Consider the following 19,171-nt stretch of genomic DNA (forward strand, 5'->3'; position numbering starts at 1 on the left):
AATACCGAGGAACTGCTAAAAATGCACAGCATTTGTACGTTGGTACCGTCTAAGAAACAATATTACACTCTGCTTCACAGCACAGGAGAGCAGAGTTCCTTAGCTGAGATGCTGGAACAGAGACTATTACTGCATTATTCTTTTCATCATTTGTATAAAGGCAGCACCCATAAGCTCTTCTTATGGATTGGCCATCACAATGGATGCTGTATAAACAACATGTTTACTTCCTAATGAGTAGTTATACTCTTTGGGTCTTTATTCTGAAGAGGAAAAGGAAGATGGCTGAAAACCTACCTGCTCCCAGTGCTCCAGTTAAACAGCTACTGGAAGGGCATCCACTGGTTGGGCACCCATTGACAACTAGTCCACTCCCTTTGATGGCCCCATCAGAAGGTGTGCGCCTGTGCCCGCTTTGCTGGGTGTGGGAAGAGAGCGTCACATGGGTGGGAGTCAGGGACTGGTTGGGGTCTTGTTTGAACCTCTCGATCTGGACATTGACTAGTGGGTTGGTAATGGCTGGCAAGGGAGCCTTGACTGTCACCGGGCTGACAGGCATTTCATACACCACAATCTCATCACTGTCTGAGCGCAGCAGGGACCGGGTGGAATTACATTCAGAAATGGAAGACAGGGACAGAAGGGTGAGGGATGTGGATGGCTCGCCTAGCAACAACATGGGATCATCTTTCTTGAAGATCTTTCGGGAAGGTGGACTAGTGCTCCTGCGTGGGCGCCCAGCTCGCTGGAAAAGGCTGTCACGCTTCTTCTTCTCTTCTTTGGGTGCCTCCGGCTCCTCCTCAATCAGCAGCTGACACTTCCCTGCTTCTAATAGATCAAAACCCAGGCCTGCAGCAGCCAGCACTGCTCCACAGCCAAGCAATGCAATCTCACATCGCTTGTGGTGGGAGCCACTACGTTTGAGGCTGTTGGTGGGTGTCAGCTGTGGGGTACTAGTAGCAGAGTTCACAGGGGTGGACTCCTCATTGGCATCACTAGAAGGGCCATCCCAGTCTTCATTCTTCTGAAATGGGATGCAGAGGTATGACTGATTGTGCCCGGGTGAAGGGTGCACCTTGCCCTCCCCATTAAGGCATTCACTGTCTTCATCATCTGGAAAGCAAATGAAAACAGACTTTGCATTGATGTAACATTTTCACTGGAAAATTTCACTGTCTTACAAATATACAAGAAAATAAGCTTCTCCTCAGAAGACAGAACTGTCCTCATTGCAAGCATCATTCCAAGTACCAAATACTCACAGGCTACTGTCTTCAAAGCACGCAGGCTGAGACAAATAACTGGAAACACTATCAAAATGTTTGGGATCAACTGCAGAACAGTATTTCAGAAACAAGTTACACCTCAGTTACTTCTAGAGTAAAATTATATGTTTGGGAGTGAGGAGCAAAAGGCAGGAAAATTACAAGGATCTCTCCTTACAAGTGAAGGTGTAACCATGCTGCATATCTAAATATCATTAACAAGAAAGGAGCTGATAGGTAGCACGGTGCTAGAGGGGAACTGAAAGAAGCGTGTTTCCTTGACAGATAAGAAGCACAAGCAGAAAGGTAAATAGAAAGAAAATCCAAAAGGAGAAAGTAGTTATTTCACGAAGAATAAAAGAAAACTGGATACCACCTAAATGAAAACATTGCTGTAAAGTACTGGGTGAAGGTCAGGAAAAGAGGTTCATTCAAATGTGAATGGAAGTGGGGATGAGAATATAAAGTCCAGGGAATTCTTTACCCATCTCTGCTAAGCTGGTGAATCCTGGAAAAGCAGGCGCAGTTCTCTGGATCTTTCCAAGGTTCGGTGCACTGGATGACCACTGTTTGTATCCTTCTACCAGAGCTTTCAAACTGAAACAGTAGAAAAATGGGAGAAAATGTACCATGCTCACAACCAATTTTCATTCCCCCCTTCTATATTCTACATAGGGTATGCATGAATCCACTTTAACTACATATATTTGAACTCCTCCCATAGCAAGACATTTTGCAACAACTTTACAGCACCTTAAAATACAAGAAAAGTCAAAAAGTCCCTCCCTTATTTGTTACACCATGGCAGTCAAAAGCCCTCTGCTGATAATATCAATGCAGAATAATAGAAAATACCACTACTTTTTAAACCAAGGCAAACCTACCATGGCAGGTAAAAAAAAAACTGCTTAGCAGGAGGAGGGGAAAAATATCTCCAAAAACATCTTCATGTGAAATACAAATGAATGATAGAAGTCAAAGATCACTCACTGGGACAATAATATGCTCAAGTCATTGTAACAGTGGAGTCATGCCTCTGTACTATAAATCCCAATATTTGTTCTCTAAAGAAAATACCTCATTGAAGTACAGGCGTTTTTTAATACGCTTTTAGCGTATTATGGAAAAACAGGTAATTAAAATCATAAATCATGTCATTGTTTCTTTTAGTTACAGACAAACCCCCCCCCCCAAAACCACAAACAAGTGAAAAACCCAAACCTAAACATTTACTTTGATGCCACCTGCTTTTAAGGGTATGTCACCAGGCACCTGAGCTTATTAGTAGTCCCTATTCATAGGTATTGATTACACCATCAACCTATTTGTTCCCTGCAGTACTTTCATGACATCAGAAACAACTCTAGTGAGCAGCTCAATCTGAACAGAAAGATAAATAGCTACCAAAATAATTTCAAGGCCTGCTATGATTGCCTCAAGGTTATAAAACCTTTATCCTTCCCTTTTATTTTTCATTTCTTCTCTCTCTCTCCTCCCCAAATTACAAGCAGACCCCAAAAACCTGTCCAGAGGATAGCTGGACATCCTCTTAATTAGACAGTAGTGTGCATTTGTAAACAATTCAAAACATGCTGAGTACATTCCTACTACAGCAATATTACCTGTTACTGCTACAAGGAAAAAGCAACTGGAATGATTTGAAAGCATGAGCAATAAAACTATCTATTTCAGACACCAGTACAATTCAGGAACCTGAAGACTTCCTACCTTTAATTTATTTAGATTAAATAACAGGAAGGTTATTAGTCTGTTTGTTGTATTATGTTTGAGTTACTTCTCTGTTGTCTTTTTCTATAGGGAAGTCAAAAGCACCTCTTTTTAGGAGTAATTAGGTGACAAGGCTTATTTGCTCAGCAAATTGAGAAAAACTTCCCTACAACTATAAGACTGCACGTCCAGTGTCGTAATATCATTCTGTAACATTCTGTAATGTTGAGGCACTAATACAACACTGTCACCAATAAAATGTGTCTATTCTCAGGCTCACCCCTATTTAGCTTGCAAGATTTTAAGAGAGTATTGCTAAAGAACTATGACTACCTCACATATAGTGTCGCCTTCTGTAAAATGAGTAACACCGCCAGCGTGAAAACTTAAACAGGGTAAAGATCACCCACACCACAGTGACAGTCTGAGACTAGTCAATGCCCAGTTTAAAGACAATTAAGACTTCAGCAGATATCCTTGAGAATATAGCATAAGATCACAACTGAACTGTCACAACAGTAGTCCAACATAAAGCTTCATCCAGTCTCTGCAATTTAGCACAGCAACCTTCTGCTGCTGTGCATATTCATTATGCTCAAAGATAAATGCAGAAGAGTGAATAATCACTGTATAATCTTTTCATGACTGCCTTTACTTATGTTAATTATAGGTCAGTTTACTCATGCTAGAGAATTTCACTGAAATTCCCACAATGTAATTCTTGCATAGGTTTGGAATTACCTTCTGTGGAGACGATGCGGAAAGTGATAAAAAAGATGAAGATTCAAGTTTCCTTGATCAGAGTCAGGAAAGCAGCTGGAATAGCAGCACTGCTGCTACCAGAACAGTGTCATGGAGGAGATTTGAACTGGACTTTTCTATCCTAAGTTTAGCTCTTCACTTTACCCAATTATCCCCCTAGCCTCTAAAATTAGAATCATAAAATATTAAAAATAGCAAGCACTCAATCTTTTGAGTCACTAACATTTACTGCAACTCTGCCCCCTTTAATTTAAAGTCTGCAGTGCAGACCTTTAGATTAAGTCTGTATAATCTCAGCAAGAAGCAGTAGTTCATTGTATGTGTTAACCACACTGCCCTCTCAGCAACACTATTGTGTTTCAGATATTCTGCAAAGTGCTACAGCTGTATTGAGTGTCCCTGGAAAAAGTGATGAATACTACCCAACATCTCAATTGTTGGAAGAACACCACAGTTTTAAGAGCAACCATGGTTAGCAAGCAACTTCCCTCCAGCTGTCTGCGCCCAAAAGCAACTCAGTGCCTCAGACTGAACAGAAGACTGAAGAGCTTTATTCCCAGAATTCTAAGAACGTGACTTCAATCAAGGTAGAAGTGTTTTTCTACCAGCTTCAGTGATCTCCTGCCCTTTTATATAATTAATGATTGTAAAGCATGATAATAGGTAAAGCACAGGCAGCATAGTCAAAGCAGCTTCCCCCACATTGCCCTGTTAACGTGTCAAGAGTACCTTTGAGCGAGAACATTTTAATGTCATTAGAACACTCAGATCCAGGCTCTCTTGCAGAGGACTGTGATAGTGATGCATTGCGTAAATATCTATTTTCCAAGAATTTCACACCTGAGCACATAATATTAAAGAAAAATTATAACCATTTTATCTTCCCTGCTAAAAAATATGGCAGGAGTCAAATTATCAATTTAGCAGGGGAAAAACCTTCAAACTCCACTAAAAATAACAAGGCATTCAAATCTCTTAGAAGATCAAAATATTCCTATGTTTAAAGCAGCATTCCAGCAATGATCCATTGGGGTCCTGGTATAAATAATTCAGACACACACACAAAAAAAGAAGCCACAAGATGAGAATTTATAGAAATAGATCTCTGCAAAAATCACTTTCAGGATGTATTCACTCAAGCTACACGTCCTTTTCAAAAGCCCAAAGAGAAGATATGTGCCTGGCTCTACCAGATACTTCTAAAATAATCATAGAATCAGCTAAGTTGGAAAAGACCTTTAAGATCATCAAGTCCAACCATTACTCCAGGACTGCCAAGACCACCACTAAACCATGTCACTGAGGGCCTTATCTACATGTTTTTTGAGCACTTCCAGGGACGGTGATTCCACCACTGCCCTGGGCAGCCTGTTCCAGTGCCTGACCACCTTTTTGGTGAAGAAATTCTTCCTAATACCCAGCCTAAACCTCCCCTGGTGCAGCTTGAGGCTGTTACCTCTTGTCCTATCATTTGTTACTTGGGAGAAGAGACCAACCCCCACCTCACTACAACCTCCTTTCTGGTAGTTGGAAAGAGTGATAAGGTCCTCCCTGAGCCTTCTCTTCTCCAGACTAAAAAACCCCAGTTCCCTCAACTGTTCCTCATCAGACTTGTGCTCCCGACCCTTCACCAGCTTCGTTGCCCTTTTCTGGACCTGCTCCAGCACCTCCATGTCCTTCGCGTAGTGAGGGGCCCAGAACTGAACACAGTATTCAAGGTGTGGCCTCACCAGTGCCAAGTACGACGGGATGATCACTTCCCTGGCCCTGCTGGCTATGCTATTTCTGATACAGGCCAGGATACCGTTTGCCTTCTTGGCTGCCTGGGCACAAGCTGGCTCACATTCAGCTCCGTCAATCAACACCCCCAGGTCCTTTTCTGCTGAGCAGCTTTCCAGCCACTCTTCTCCAAGCCTAGAGTGTTGCATGGGGTTTTTGTGGCCCAAATGCAGGACCTGGCACTTTGCCTTGTTGAACCTCAAATAATAGCATTTAGGACAAGAAAAAGCATAGTCGCAAATTGTAAAAGAGAAGTAGTTTCAGCTATGATATGTAAGTACAGAAAGTCGAGCCTGGAAATAAAGAAAAGCTACTAGAGAAAGCTTTGCACAGCTGAGAAGTTCTACCGCTTACAAATACACATACCAAGGTAATAGCAGACAGTGAAAGCATCAGTCAGTGCTGTACCTCTAGCAAGGGCCTGACTGCAATGTAGCTTTGTAATCTCTAATATTCCTGGTATAGAAAATAAGTTTGGAAACAGGAAAGTGTCTGCAAGAGGAAAGGCAAGTCTCTTGTGAGCCAGCTCATAACCGATTTTAGAACCTAGAAACCAGCCTGCTTCCAGGCTCTCTCTTACCCATCTTCTCCTGCACCTAGCTCCTTGTGACAAAGCGAGCTCGGGCCCCAAGTGCGTCCCTTTTTCTTTTGACCTCTCTTCTCTTCTTCCTCTCCTTCCTCCTTTGGAAGGACTGAGCTTCGCCCCCATGTTTTACTGCTTTCAGCAGGAGTCACTTCACGAGTGGCAAGAACAGTGGAAAATGGGAAAGAAAAAAAGATATACAAATTAAAGAATTGGTTCCACAGCAACATAAAGAATAAAACATAGGCTGGAACAGGAATAGTAATGAAAACATCCATTCAGGCTTCTTTCCCATAGTTCTGACCATTTATCAACACAGATTGAACAACCACATCCCTTTAAAATTAGTATAGGTAGGCTTTACAGCTTTATGCCATCACTGGTTTTTCTTTCGGAATCATCAGTTTGATACCAGACATACAAGCGTTGTGATATCCAATACAAGCACTACACATTAATTAACATCCCTTTCATACTTCTAAACATGCTTGTCTGCCTAATTCTGGTTTATTATGGGAAACTATTTTCATGATAAGCACCCTTGTTTTTCTTTCCTTCCAACAGTAACTTAATCCACCTCAATAACGTTCGTTTCACAAATCTGTTCTGCAAGTTAAAACACCCAAGCAATGTATTTTTCTATACAAACAGCAATATTTCAAGAGCTTGGGTAAGTCAGGTTTGGACTCCAAAGAAGGTGATACTTCCCCCCTCATCACCAACACACTCCATTTTTCTCTCCAAATGCACACATGCAGGACGCAAGGCAAACATTTTAGGAACAGTTTCTTTACAGTCCTGTCCTAGATATGGAATCTTGGCATCTTACCACGCTGACAGACTGCACATTTCCCAAATTCAATACTACATTGAGCTCCTTACACTGTATGGCCCTGAGTCTGGGAATAATGGTAGGACTTGCAGGAGGGCTGGAGCAGCTACTGATCAAGCTTTTCCTTTTATCCATCGTTGGAGAAGCCTGCACAGTGAATTTATGCTGAAAATCTGTTTCCCAAAAGAAAAAAAAAAAAAAAAAAAAAACAAAACCAGAAAGACAGTTAAAATTCTTTCCTTTAATATAAGAGAAATGAAATAACAATTTATGCTAACTTTCAAAGTGCAATTTATAGGATCTATGTAGAAATGAAGTTTTACAGTTAACAGGTATTCCCCTGTTGTACATGCAGTTACTTCAGAACAAAGATGTGCGTTCACACTCACAAAAATATGTCATCTTAGTGTATGTGTGAGATACACACACACACACATATCCCCATGTATTGACTGACATTTAAGCCAAAGTATACTCCTGGATAAATTCCTTTCACCTTATCTCTCACTTTAAGCTAAGCAAAACCAGCAGCAACATGTGTTTACAGACCTAAAGAAAAGCATAGTTAACAAGCACATTCTATCATTACTCTTCTGAACAGCCAATCTCTCTCAGAAAACAAAGAATATAGCGTAAGCCATGATCCTTGAGGTAATGATGGATGAGCCTCAGGTGATTTACAAACCTAACACTTTTGGTTTTCACAAATTTCTTTCACAAATTTGAATCTCCATAAAGAATCCACAGCAGAAATGATAAGGATTCAGAACTTCTGAAAATCACATCTTCACTCTCTTAAGAGTGCCTTCCCTGACACTCCACTGATATTTAACATTTTCTTCCAGAAGGGTGGTATTAGAGGTCACTTGTGTGTTAATGTGAGTTCACATATGAAACTAGCAATGTAAGGCTGTAGTCTCATAGCTATTAACTTTTTTGATAATTTTTAGATTCCTGCACCAAGAAATCCAGTAGGTTATGGCTTCTGCTGCAGCAGTATGTAAAATATTACTAATGCAAGAACATCCATCATTTTTTATGTACATCCTTTATTAAACTGATCATTTTGACTACCAAATTGTTAAACTGCAACACCAACATTTTTACCGTGAACCATATACAGCCGTTGACTAACAAACACATAACATCTCAAACTTACTTCTGTCCTTTATATTTGGAATTTTGGGGAATGCTAGCCACAAGATGATCATATTTTCTTGAGTTTCTTGATCTCAAGATGCACATTTTTCCCAAGGTACCTCAAATACTTTCCAGATTCTATGATTCTAATGTGTAAGTATCAGTAGAAAGGAGCTACCAAAGCTACAGGTTCACCTGTTCTTCCCATTTCACCTGACACAGCCTAACATGTGACCAACCTGAAGGCAGACTGATATGATTGCCATCTTTTAACTTGAGCCGGTTTCTCTTGAACTTCCCCATGCGTTTCTTAACCCGAGGCTTCTCCTGACACAGCTGGTGGATAATGATGTTGAGCTCCCTTTCCAGGATGTCAATCTCACGTTCTGCCAGCTCCTGTTCCCTCCTTCGTAGCAACTCCTCATGGTTCTTCTGTTCAACAGCAGCACGAGTCAGCTCTTCTTCCCATGTGCGCAGCTCCTGCAGGGAGAGAAGAAAGGAGAAACAAAAAACTACCTTGTGACCTGTGGGTTAAGACTAACACTATATATTCTGAAGGTACAGCAGCAATGACGTGTGCTCGCAGCACTGCTAGCACCACTGTTTAAACACCCAGCTGAAAGCCAAAAGCAATCCTCAAGAACTTCTATGCTTGCCGTTCAAGGCCTTTCATATCAGTATTAAAATTTGGATTTCAGCATTGTGTGGCCACACACAGAATCCTGCGTCCAGTTCTGGGGTCTCCAGAACAAAAGATATGGACATGGAAAGAGTCCAACAAAGGGCCTTGAAGATCATTAAGAGATGGAGCATCTCTCCTACGAAGAAGGGCTAAGAGAGATGAGACTGCTTATCCTAGCAAAGACAAGGTTTGGGTGTGGGGAAAGGGGATCTTATTAGTGTATATAAAAGCCTGAAGGAAGGGTGCAAAGAAGATAGGCCAGGCTCTTTTCAGCAGCGCCCAGTGACAGGACAAGAGGCAATGGGCACACAGAAGATACCCTCTGAACCTTTTTTTACTGTGAGCATTACTGAACACTGGCACAGGTTGCCCAGAGAGGTAGTGGAGTCTCCCACCTTGCAGACCATCTGGACACGGTCCTGGGCAACTGGCTCTAGCTGGCCCTGCTTGAGTAGGGGACTTGGACCACATGACTTTCAGAGGTCCCACCAACTTCAACTGCACTGTGATTCTGTGAAAAGGCACTGAATCCTAAATTCATTGTCATGAGAAAATACTCTGGATATCTAACGTGAACATGTTTACAAGAGCCATTGAAGAGTACCATGCATATGGGAACCCATTTTGGAAGATTTATTCATAATATTCAAAAGAATCAATCCTTGATTTCCTGTTCAGTAAGTACCTATGTTAACTTCAGTAATGAATTAAACTGTTTAAAAATAACCTTGCCATCTCATGCATCATAATAGCAAAAAACATGTCTCTAACAAAAATTAATGAGGAAAACATCAGGAGGCCATTCCCATCATTTTCCACCAAGCACGGGTGCTCCTTAGGCTTAAAGATGCATAAGGCAAACTTTCCAATTTTTCCCTTGTTGACAAAATAAATCAACTGAAACCGTCCTTGAGAGCTCAAAACATCTTCTTACTGCACTCCTCTTACCACAAGGACAAAAGAATTCAGCACTCAGAATAATTATCTCCAGCTGGCTAGTTCCACTGCAGAACTCAAAACTGAAAACTTCAAGCTAAACTTCAGATAGAATACAGACAGATTTTAGATTGTTTTATTTATTTTAGTGATGTCATTGTTACCTGTCCCATGATGATGAAGGTGAAATTTGGTACATTTCACTCCTGAGGTGAACAGGATATAAAAAGTTCTTTCTCTCTGCCTCCCAAATCCAACTTCTAAGCCCAAATCAAGTTGGCTGCTTATTACAAAATTATTTTTAGGCAAAAGACCGCGAACCTTTATAAAAATATTATTAGTGATTCCACTGCAGTATTTCATATCAACAACTGTAAAGACAGTCCCTGTAAGGACCTAAACATAGATGCAGCAAGCTGTGCTTTCTGCAAGTATGCTTGAAGAAAACTTCAGCTTTTTCACTTCTACTCTTGGAGGCTGATGGCCACAATTCCTTTTATTCCTGCTAGCATTTTTGTTTCCTGCTATTTACCCAGATGGACTTCAATTGTAACACTTATTAAACCATTCCCCTGGTAGCACTCATGCTTATTATAGTCTATCCACTTTGGCTGTGCTTAAAACCTGGAAAACATAAACCTGAAAGAACTAAAGCTGTAACGCTTGCTACAGCATATATGCTGAAACCACCTTCCCTGCGTTTATACTGTTAACAGTTATCATTTGGCTTCTTAATTAAGATCTAACAGTGATATAGCTATCAGATGCATTAAACAATAAAGACAATTCATCATAGCAATTTGCACAGTGTATAATGAAAGCTCATTACAATATTAGAGTAGCAGCTCAGAATGGGGATATTCATTTTACTCATGACTCTTCCCTTATGCGCATCATAACCTGCCATTGATTTGGGGACTTATTCTTACCTTTTCTTTGGCTCTGAGCTGATCAAACATCTCTTGGATCTCTTGTTTCCAATCTTCCTGCAAGGAGTGGAAGGAATCTTTGGGCATTTCAAAGAAACCAGACTCTTCTATGGCGGTGAGATGGTCTAGGATACTGGCAAAGGAAGGTCGTGAGTGTGGGTCAGGGTTCCAACAATCTAGAATAAGACAAAGACAAGCAGCTGTTAAGCATCTCTTAGTATGGAGGTTTGAGAAGATGAGTAGTACTTTACTGATCCCCAGTGGCTAAGAGTAGCATGCACGCTATCTGTGTTACCTCATCTTTCCCATTTCCCACTTGCATTGACTATTGTACATTCATAAGTCAAGCATGGATTTCATGCTTTCATGTTTATACAATACCCGACATCACTTACGATCTTGAACTAACTGATCTCTAGGTTCTATTGCAGTAATATGCCATGTAAAATAGAAGTTTACTAATTTTACAGGAAGTTACATTTTCAAGAATATATTAAAAATCATAAATAATTTCCTTAAATATTTTGCTTTAAGTTATATGTGCTGACAGACTGGAGACACTGTGCAAGACCTGCAAACAATTGTTCTATCACACTTACACTGCAATGTTAACAGCCATACTTGCAGGATATGCTATCAGAGTTCTTTCTAATGCCAAATTCTAATACTAAGCTGAGTCATTATGAATCTCTTCCACAGAACTGAACATCTCTCCTGTAAAGCAGACTGGGCATCAAGCATAACTTGAGTGAAAACAGGAGATTCAAGCAAATAATGACATCAAATAAGGCATTTTCAGTTTTCTTATTTTTAAGGGTTCTTTATTATTTGAGAGAAAATTGTTTGATCAGGCATTTTTCTTTTGCTTTTAAGAGAAACCACAGATAAATAAGCTTTTTCATTTACAATCTAATGTAATAACTTACCCAATTACAGAGCTCTAAAATCACAGAATTTAAGGTCCTATCTTACCACATGAGGCAACTCAACTAGCAATAGTACAGAAAGGTACTCCTTTTACAGTGATGGGAATTGAATGTTGAAAACAGAAACCAAAATAGAAAATGGTATGAAGCAACATCTCAAGCTACAAAAATCACTAAGAACATGTTTTTAAAATGCCATTAAGTCAAAATGTTTTACTTAACAATGATTTTGAATAGGAAATTCTTTCTTATTCAGTTCTCCCTCTTACTTCACTCATTTCTACTCCCGCAGAAAGCATCACTTTCTCATTTTATATTGTCCCGTACTGGCACTTACACAGGTTCTTGTTCAACAAGTATCCTTATTCTCTTTAGTACTGGTAGACCCCTGCATGCCAAAATTGGAGAAGAATCAAACAGAAAAAGCTTAGCAATCAAGTATATTTTTAAGGAATACAGTTTTTGTGCATGAATGGAAGAAACTAACACATGGTTAGTTTCATGTTGCTCACGCTATCAGAATGCTCACACTATCATTGCTTTAAGTGGTCACTGGATTTCAGATACACATTACTGCAGCACGAGGCAGGAGTTATAAAAATGTTCTAAAGTTTCCTGGACCTTACAGCTGGAAAAAAGAAAACATGCTTAAAAACATTTTGGTGATGTCTTAAAAGACATTCATTCATCAGTGTTGTGGATTGAAATACACCACAGAGCAGCTGTAATTAAAAACAAATAACACTTCACAAGATCTGTGCAACTGGTGAGGCTTGGTTTTGCAGGTCTTTCCTTTGATTTTAGCATTACTGAGATTTTGCATTTGGGAGCTTTGGTTTCAAAACTGCTGGTATCAAAATGCTGGTATTTAAGCATCTGGTCAGGTTCCAAGAGGCATAAGCTGGAACACATTTGTGTTTATGGATTTCAAATTGCTTCTTTTATCAAGATAGAGTACTGAGGATGTTAAAGAGCACTTTGAAAGTCCCCTGCTGCTGACCAATTAGTAGCAATGTGCAATATAGTGGGACTGTCAGTGCCATAATTCGTACTTCTTTACCCCAGGTTTTAAGCATGGCAAAGCAAATGTGACCCAAAGTAAAACAAAATGCCACAACCAGCCAAATGCATGAATGAATGAGTGAACAGGATAACTATGCAGGTGGCCCACAGCTTTTATTTTCCCAGGCCTAGATTTGCCATTATTTGCACTAATGAGGACAGTTGTAACATACAAGTCTTTTCTGTAAGGAGGGAAAGTTCAGCTCTGTTGTCTCAGCAAAGACCACCAGGACAGTCATTCAAAAGTAAACGCAGCATTAGGGGAACAAGAGTTCACCCGAGATGGGAAACAACCTGTTTGAAAAAGAGTTTTGGTGAAGGGGCAGAAAGTAATTGTTTTCTTGTTCTCTTCTTCCCCCTGCACATGGAGAAGCAGAGCATTCCAAAGCCATGTGGGTGCACCCCCGTGCTGCTGGGTTCAAGTACTGCCCATGAGTCTCTACCCGAGTTTCCCAATAGAGGGCATTATTTTTAATCCTAGCAGCAGACACCTCACTTAGATTTAAGAAATCAGGGTCCTTTTTCAAGGAACCATGTCAAAATAAATTGCCCTGGCATAGCACTGAGCTTGTAATTGCATTAACTCTTTCAGATGCAGTTTCTTACTTTACACTGCTTCCAAGCTACCATACCTGCAACTCTGCTCCTGTTTACTATCCAGTAACTGTTCTCTAGGACTATATTTCCAGTAGTGTATTTCCTTTTTAGCACAACAGTATGTGACGTTTTCTACTTTGGTTATTTCTATATGTGAGAGGCTTCAGTTAAGTTAGAGAAATGCAAAAGTATTATAAAAGTCAAGCAATCCATCAGAAACATTTTCTTGAATGATTCAAATTCATTTATTAGGGATAAAACACCACCAGAGGCCAGAGTATCAGTTCTATGTTCAGACTCATTCTCTGCTTACTGAGACTATAAAACATGTTCGATTTCTCTTTACTTCAGTTTTAATTTCTGCCAGACAAGTATAAATGTGTTTATTACATATAAACACCTGGAAATCCTTGGGAATAGGGTCACTGCAAAACACACTAAAGGTACTACTGTGAGAGAGAAAGGGAGGAACAACTGAAGCTCAGGAGATATGTAAGTAGTTGCAATAGCCAGCAGAGCAGGTCACATAAGTACACTCAAAAGCTACCTCACAGAATCCTTTTTAATAACTACAGAAGCTCTGATAACAAACTCCTATATTACTTTCCTCCATATGTAGCCTACTTTAGGCACGAGCTATCTCCACACACAAAGCAGAAAATCACATCATTCTGACTGATAATATGGGTTGTTTTCAAATGTCAAAGCCACATTTAAACCCTCTCCCTGAAATGCCAGTAGGATAAAGTTTCATTCCAAACCAGACACTGCCTAGCAAGATGTTCAAGCTATGAATTTCAAATAAAGTCAAAGACTTCAAACTAGACCAATATATCTGAAGTTTTGGTCTTGGCGAGTCTTCAGTACTAGAAAACAAGAAGCTAGATGACGACAGCAATAGCCCCCATTTTCTTACAGAGCCAGTTGATTAAAAAAATAGCAGGAAAATTTCTTTCACATACTACTCTTGTAATAGAGTAACTGTCAGAGCAACACTAACAGTCAAGCCTTGAGAAATCCATGCTCTAGGTATCAAAACCAACACAAGGAGACAATGCTCAACAGCACTCTAGATACAGCACAAAGCATACTCACACCACCGCTGGCTTACCTTCCATGAGTTTGGCAAAAGGCTCTGGACATGTGGAAGGGATTGGAAGGGCAAGTTTATTCATGGCAACACCGTATGCTACTGCAAGACCATCAATTCCTCGGAATGGTACTTCTCCTGTTAGCAGTTCCCAAAGCAGCACACCGTAACTACCAGGAAGAAAACAGACAATAGGTATTTGACTTTAACACGTTGTTTGTTAAGCAACAAGAAAGTACCTGACCCTATCAGAGTGAGTCTGGTATACTGAAGAAATAGCAGTTTTCTGGACAAGCTCATCATGGCTGCCAAGCTGGCAAAGTGCCTTGTTTTACCTGCCGCTTTTTTTCAATAAGACTGAAAAAGCCATTTTCACTTTTTAGGCAAAAATAATTTTCTCTCTGGGAACTGGGAACAGTCTAGGAAACATTAACAAAAACTTTCTGATTAATTTAGCATATTTCAAATCAGAATCCAGTGAAACTCTCAAAAATGTGAAGGAGAGTTGTTTGGTGGGTTGCAATTTTTAAAAATAGCTGAAAAATTCTTCTTCAGAATTCAGTTGTTATTAAAATGTTTTATGAAATATTAACTATGAAGTTACAGAAATAGTTCCAGGACTGTTCTTTCCCCAGGTATATGACAAACAACATATCCTCAGAATATTCTCTGTGCTTCTAGGAAACCTGAGCCAGAGACAGCTTCATACTTTGTGACCTGACAGTTTTTTCTTGCATTGACCTGTCACATTCTCTTCTGAACCCATTTACCGTGCACTATGTCCTGTGGTAATGAGCCCCACAAATTTAATGATGCATTACCAAAAAATAATTCCACATGTTTGTTTTGGGCTTGTCACTAGGTAATTTCATTTGCTTCCCTGTAGTTCTTTCAACACAAGGAAGAGTGAACATACGTTCCCTATCAACTTCTTCCATGCTATCCATGATTTCACGGGCTCCCACTACATCCTGCCTAAATAATTTTCTTTCCAGCTCCCAAAATCCTATTCTAGCTAAGTCCTAATCTAGTAACTCTCCTGAAGAGAAGCCATTTCATATCTTTCCTTGAACTTGACATCTTTTGGAATGACCAAAATAACAAAGTTTTAAAGATATATGGAGAGGCACAGTATTTCCTGGTTTTTTTCCTTCTTTCCCATTAAATTTTAATTTGCCACTTGCCTTTCTGACTCCTTACAACATGAGCTAGGGTATGCACAGTAACTCCGATATCTTTTTACTGAATCATAATAGTAAAATTTAGAGGAGTCCATCATTGTACACATGAAATTCTCCCTGCGTACTACTTTGTATTTATTACCATTTCATCTATTTTATCATTCATTACAGTAAAACTTTTCCTCAGCTTTATGCAGTAGATTAATTTTTCTTATCATGAAAAATGAATAACTTGGTATCATCAGCAAACGTTACCTAGCCATTTATTGCTTTTTTCTAATCACTTATGATTATGTTGAACAGATAATTCCCCAAGAAAACTGATTTATTCCTCTAGTAATTAAGAACTAAGTGACGAGAAACAGACCTGTCCTCTTTCCCCCAATTCAATTTCTTTAAAAGGTTTTGAAGAAAGATTTTGTTTAAAGTTTTCATAAATCCAAATATGGCATAAGCAATCTTACCACTTGTCCACATACTCAGTAACTCCTTCAAGAATTTTAATTTTTTCACAAGGTATGATTTTCTTCTAACAAAAGCTGACTCTTCCCCAGATATGCTTATATGTCCACCAGGTCCTTGCTCTTTAGTGCTGTTTCTACCATTTAGTAGAACTCAAAATCAGACTTGCTGATCCTCAGAAAGCTCTTTTAAGACCTGTCATCACGGCTGCTGCCTTCCATTTCCTCTAGCATTAAGGCAGCTTTAAGCAACATATTACACAGCACAGCTCTGTCATGTTCCTGTAGAAATCTTTGGTGCCACTGTAAATTCCAGCAAATTGTTACTGCCCATTTTATCAGTCAGTTTTAACACCTCTGTGGACAGCATTTCAGCACGAGATGTCTTCCAGCTCCGCTACCCTAAAAAGAAATTTCCAGCTTAAAAAGCCTCTCTTTGTTCCATTATAGCAGACATAAGTCACTAAGTGGCCTGTGGGCCATATGTTCTCCTGCAGTGTTCTCACCTGTGCTGCATTTGAAAGCAATTTGTTTGTTTTTATGGTTTTCACAAGACTTTCCTCAAAATCATTTTAATCTTCTTGAGTGTTTTACATTCAACGTGCCAGCACTTAAGCCCATGCCTAATTTTCCTCATTTGGATACAGGTTCATCCTTCTGAAGGATGTCATCTAGTAGTCTCTTCTACATTGTCTTCTTCATTCATTTAAAGTCTTTCCTATGCATTTCTCTGAGCTTTAACATAGTGTCCTTAAAAGATAACCATGTGCCACGTTCCCCTTTCGTTGTTTTTAAGCAAAATTCCTCAATGTTGTCATTAATCTTCTTGATACTAAATGCTACCGTAACAGACTGATTTTTCTTAATTGCTCTCGGAAAGATATTAAATCTAAGTATACATATATTTTGATCACAGTCATATCGTACAGTTTTGAAAGCCTCTCCTAAGCACACCTGAAGGCCAAATGAAAAGCTGCTTCTCCTAAATGTTCCCTGCACAGCTGCTCCATGAAACAGTAATTTCTGAAGCTAAAAGATTAATCTCTTCTTGTTTCAAAGCAGCAAGTGCCCTATCCATTTGGGAGTAACCAAAATTTTCATTATTTCATTGCACCCTGTACCCTTGCAATCTTCCCCCCCACCCATCATGTGTATTGTAACTGCTGCTGTTGGACAGTCAGAACACTACTTTTCCTATTTAGATATGGAATTTCAGTCACCAGAGATTCCACCTTTGCTGCTAGCACAGCTAGTTTACTTTATTAAGCAAAATACCATATTTTTTCACCTATACAATCTTTTTCATTTTCCTATGTAATTCATACTCAATATTATAATTATAATTATAACTGATTATTTCTTTCCATCAAGATTCTCAGATCCTGACTGTCTCAAGAGCCTCATTTGAAAAAAATAAATAGGAGTTTAAGAATTTCCCATTTTCTTTTTGTTCTTCTAGGATCCATAAGACTCCAAGAAAAGGAATCCTGGACTGAATATATATTTAGCCTGTCTAAATCTGATTGATTTTCACGTTGTTCTTCAGTTTGGGTGCAAGTGTTGATAATAAAAGGTAGGAAAAGCTACCAAAGAATTTTGTTATTACTTTACCACTAGCACCGTGTAAAGCATGTGCTAGATAGACAGTTTTGTAATGGGATGGTTAGGAAAGCACTATTGATGTGCTCAAAGCATTTCTTCTGCAGGGTAATTTTTAAAATGACAAAGGAATGGACAGATTGCAGGAAGGGTCATTTTGTTTCTGACAAAGCTGAATCCCACCTCTTCCTCATGTTCTTACAGTTCATTGCTGATAATACTGCTTCCACAGAACTAGGGAAACACTGCTTTGTAGTATTTGAACAACAATCATCCCAAGTGATTAAACAGCAAGAGAGATGCTGAACAGAGTGGTTTCCATTAATTCTCAAGCAGAGGACTGGGAATTCCAAAGGAAAAAGCCAGAGACAGAAGAGATTTATACAAAAAAAAGGCATAGGAAGAAATAACGAAGGGCCTCGCCTCATTTTCAACAGGGAGGAATTAAATCTTATCAAGCTTGTTTATTCTTCCAGCACACAGTAGCAATTTTTAGGCTTTAATTACAAAATGAGCCTTGTGATACAGACCGTGAGTCCAAGTCAACTGACACTTGTATGAATAATTAACCATCTCCCAGTGACCCAGTAATCCCTTAAGCCATTTAACATCAGGTCCAATCCTGCAGACTGGATTTTCAGGGAGAGGGAGGCTGAAGGTCTGCAGGATTCCACATGTGATTTTGCCACCCTCTTGTAAGTCCATGAACTTACAAAAAACCCAGTAATTTCTTCTCACTGTTATTGCTCCATAGTTTTTGTACCATAGGTTGCTCTTAGACATCTCCTTAGGTACAGCACTTCCCATGAGAAAAGAACTATCAGCCCAATAAGGAAATACCAGCAACAACAGGAACTAGACCATTAATATATTACTTTTGTTAAGAAATAAACTTCATTACATTTTAATGGCTCTTAACAGCATTTTGCATGTTATCAGACTGGCAGTTCCAGAGAGGACATTTCCTGCTTATTTCACAACAGTCAGTTGCAACACTTCTCCCACATGAGCTTCTATCAACATTGCTAGTCAACATATATCTGCCAAGTACTGAAGTCTTGCCAGTGCTTCATTACACACAGAAGACTACAGAAGCCTTCAAGCAGTAAGTTGTAGATGGAAATGCTTTCCAACACCTGATTCAGATGAAATATTCTAGTGACTGAAGTTCTTACACCCACCACTGAAACATCCTGATCTGCTAATCAGATGTTTTGGGTAGTTCTGGTATTTCATTCCTAAATGAAAACTAAATTCCTAATTATTTCACTGGTCTCAGAGTAGATACATCTTAAAAACATCTAAACTGAGGAACACGGGGAACTCAGATGAAGGTTATATGGTGGCTTTACATTCTGCGTACTGATCATACTGACAACATGATTGTCTTTTAAGCAGCACTAGTCAAAAACCAAAGTGTGCAGCAATCAAGAAATACATTTAAGCCGTTAAAATGACAGGGAAATTTGAATTATACGTCTACTGCTTACTGTACAGTACTGGATAAGCTGCAATATCTGTGCTACCTCTTCACCCCTATAAATGCAAAGCAAATGCAAACTCTCAAACACAGACTTACAGAAACTGACATATTTAAATAAAACCGTAGCTGCTTTGTC

The 19,171-nt window shown here is 39.4% G+C and overlaps 1 protein-coding gene across 4 annotated transcripts in view; it reads right to left on the reverse strand.

Annotated features, from left to right (window-relative positions):
* Nucleotides 1-19,171, reverse strand: part of MAP3K9 (mitogen-activated protein kinase kinase kinase 9) — a 61,858-nt gene that overhangs the window by 11,324 nt on the left and 31,363 nt on the right. For all 4 annotated transcript variants that reach the window (XR_003991121.1, XM_030484080.1, XM_030484081.1 and 1 more), the window contains exons 4-10: nucleotides 14,333-14,481; nucleotides 10,637-10,812; nucleotides 8,329-8,569; nucleotides 7,000-7,122; nucleotides 6,115-6,268; nucleotides 1,750-1,862; nucleotides 298-1,113 (exon numbers count right to left, since the gene is read on the reverse strand). Coding sequence is in view for 3 of the 4 variants with exons in the window: in XM_030484080.1 (XP_030339940.1) it covers nucleotides 298-1,113; nucleotides 1,750-1,862; nucleotides 6,115-6,268; nucleotides 7,000-7,122; nucleotides 8,329-8,569; nucleotides 10,637-10,812; nucleotides 14,333-14,481 (1,772 nt within the window). In the remaining variant the exon portion in view is untranslated. The remainder of the gene's footprint in view (nucleotides 1-297; nucleotides 1,114-1,749; nucleotides 1,863-6,114; nucleotides 6,269-6,999; nucleotides 7,123-8,328; nucleotides 8,570-10,636; nucleotides 10,813-14,332; nucleotides 14,482-19,171) is intronic.

Source organism: Strigops habroptila, chromosome 4 (assembly GCF_004027225.2).
Source record: "Strigops habroptila isolate Jane chromosome 4, bStrHab1.2.pri, whole genome shotgun sequence".
Classification (NCBI taxonomy): Eukaryota; Metazoa; Chordata; class Aves; order Psittaciformes; family Psittacidae; genus Strigops; species Strigops habroptila.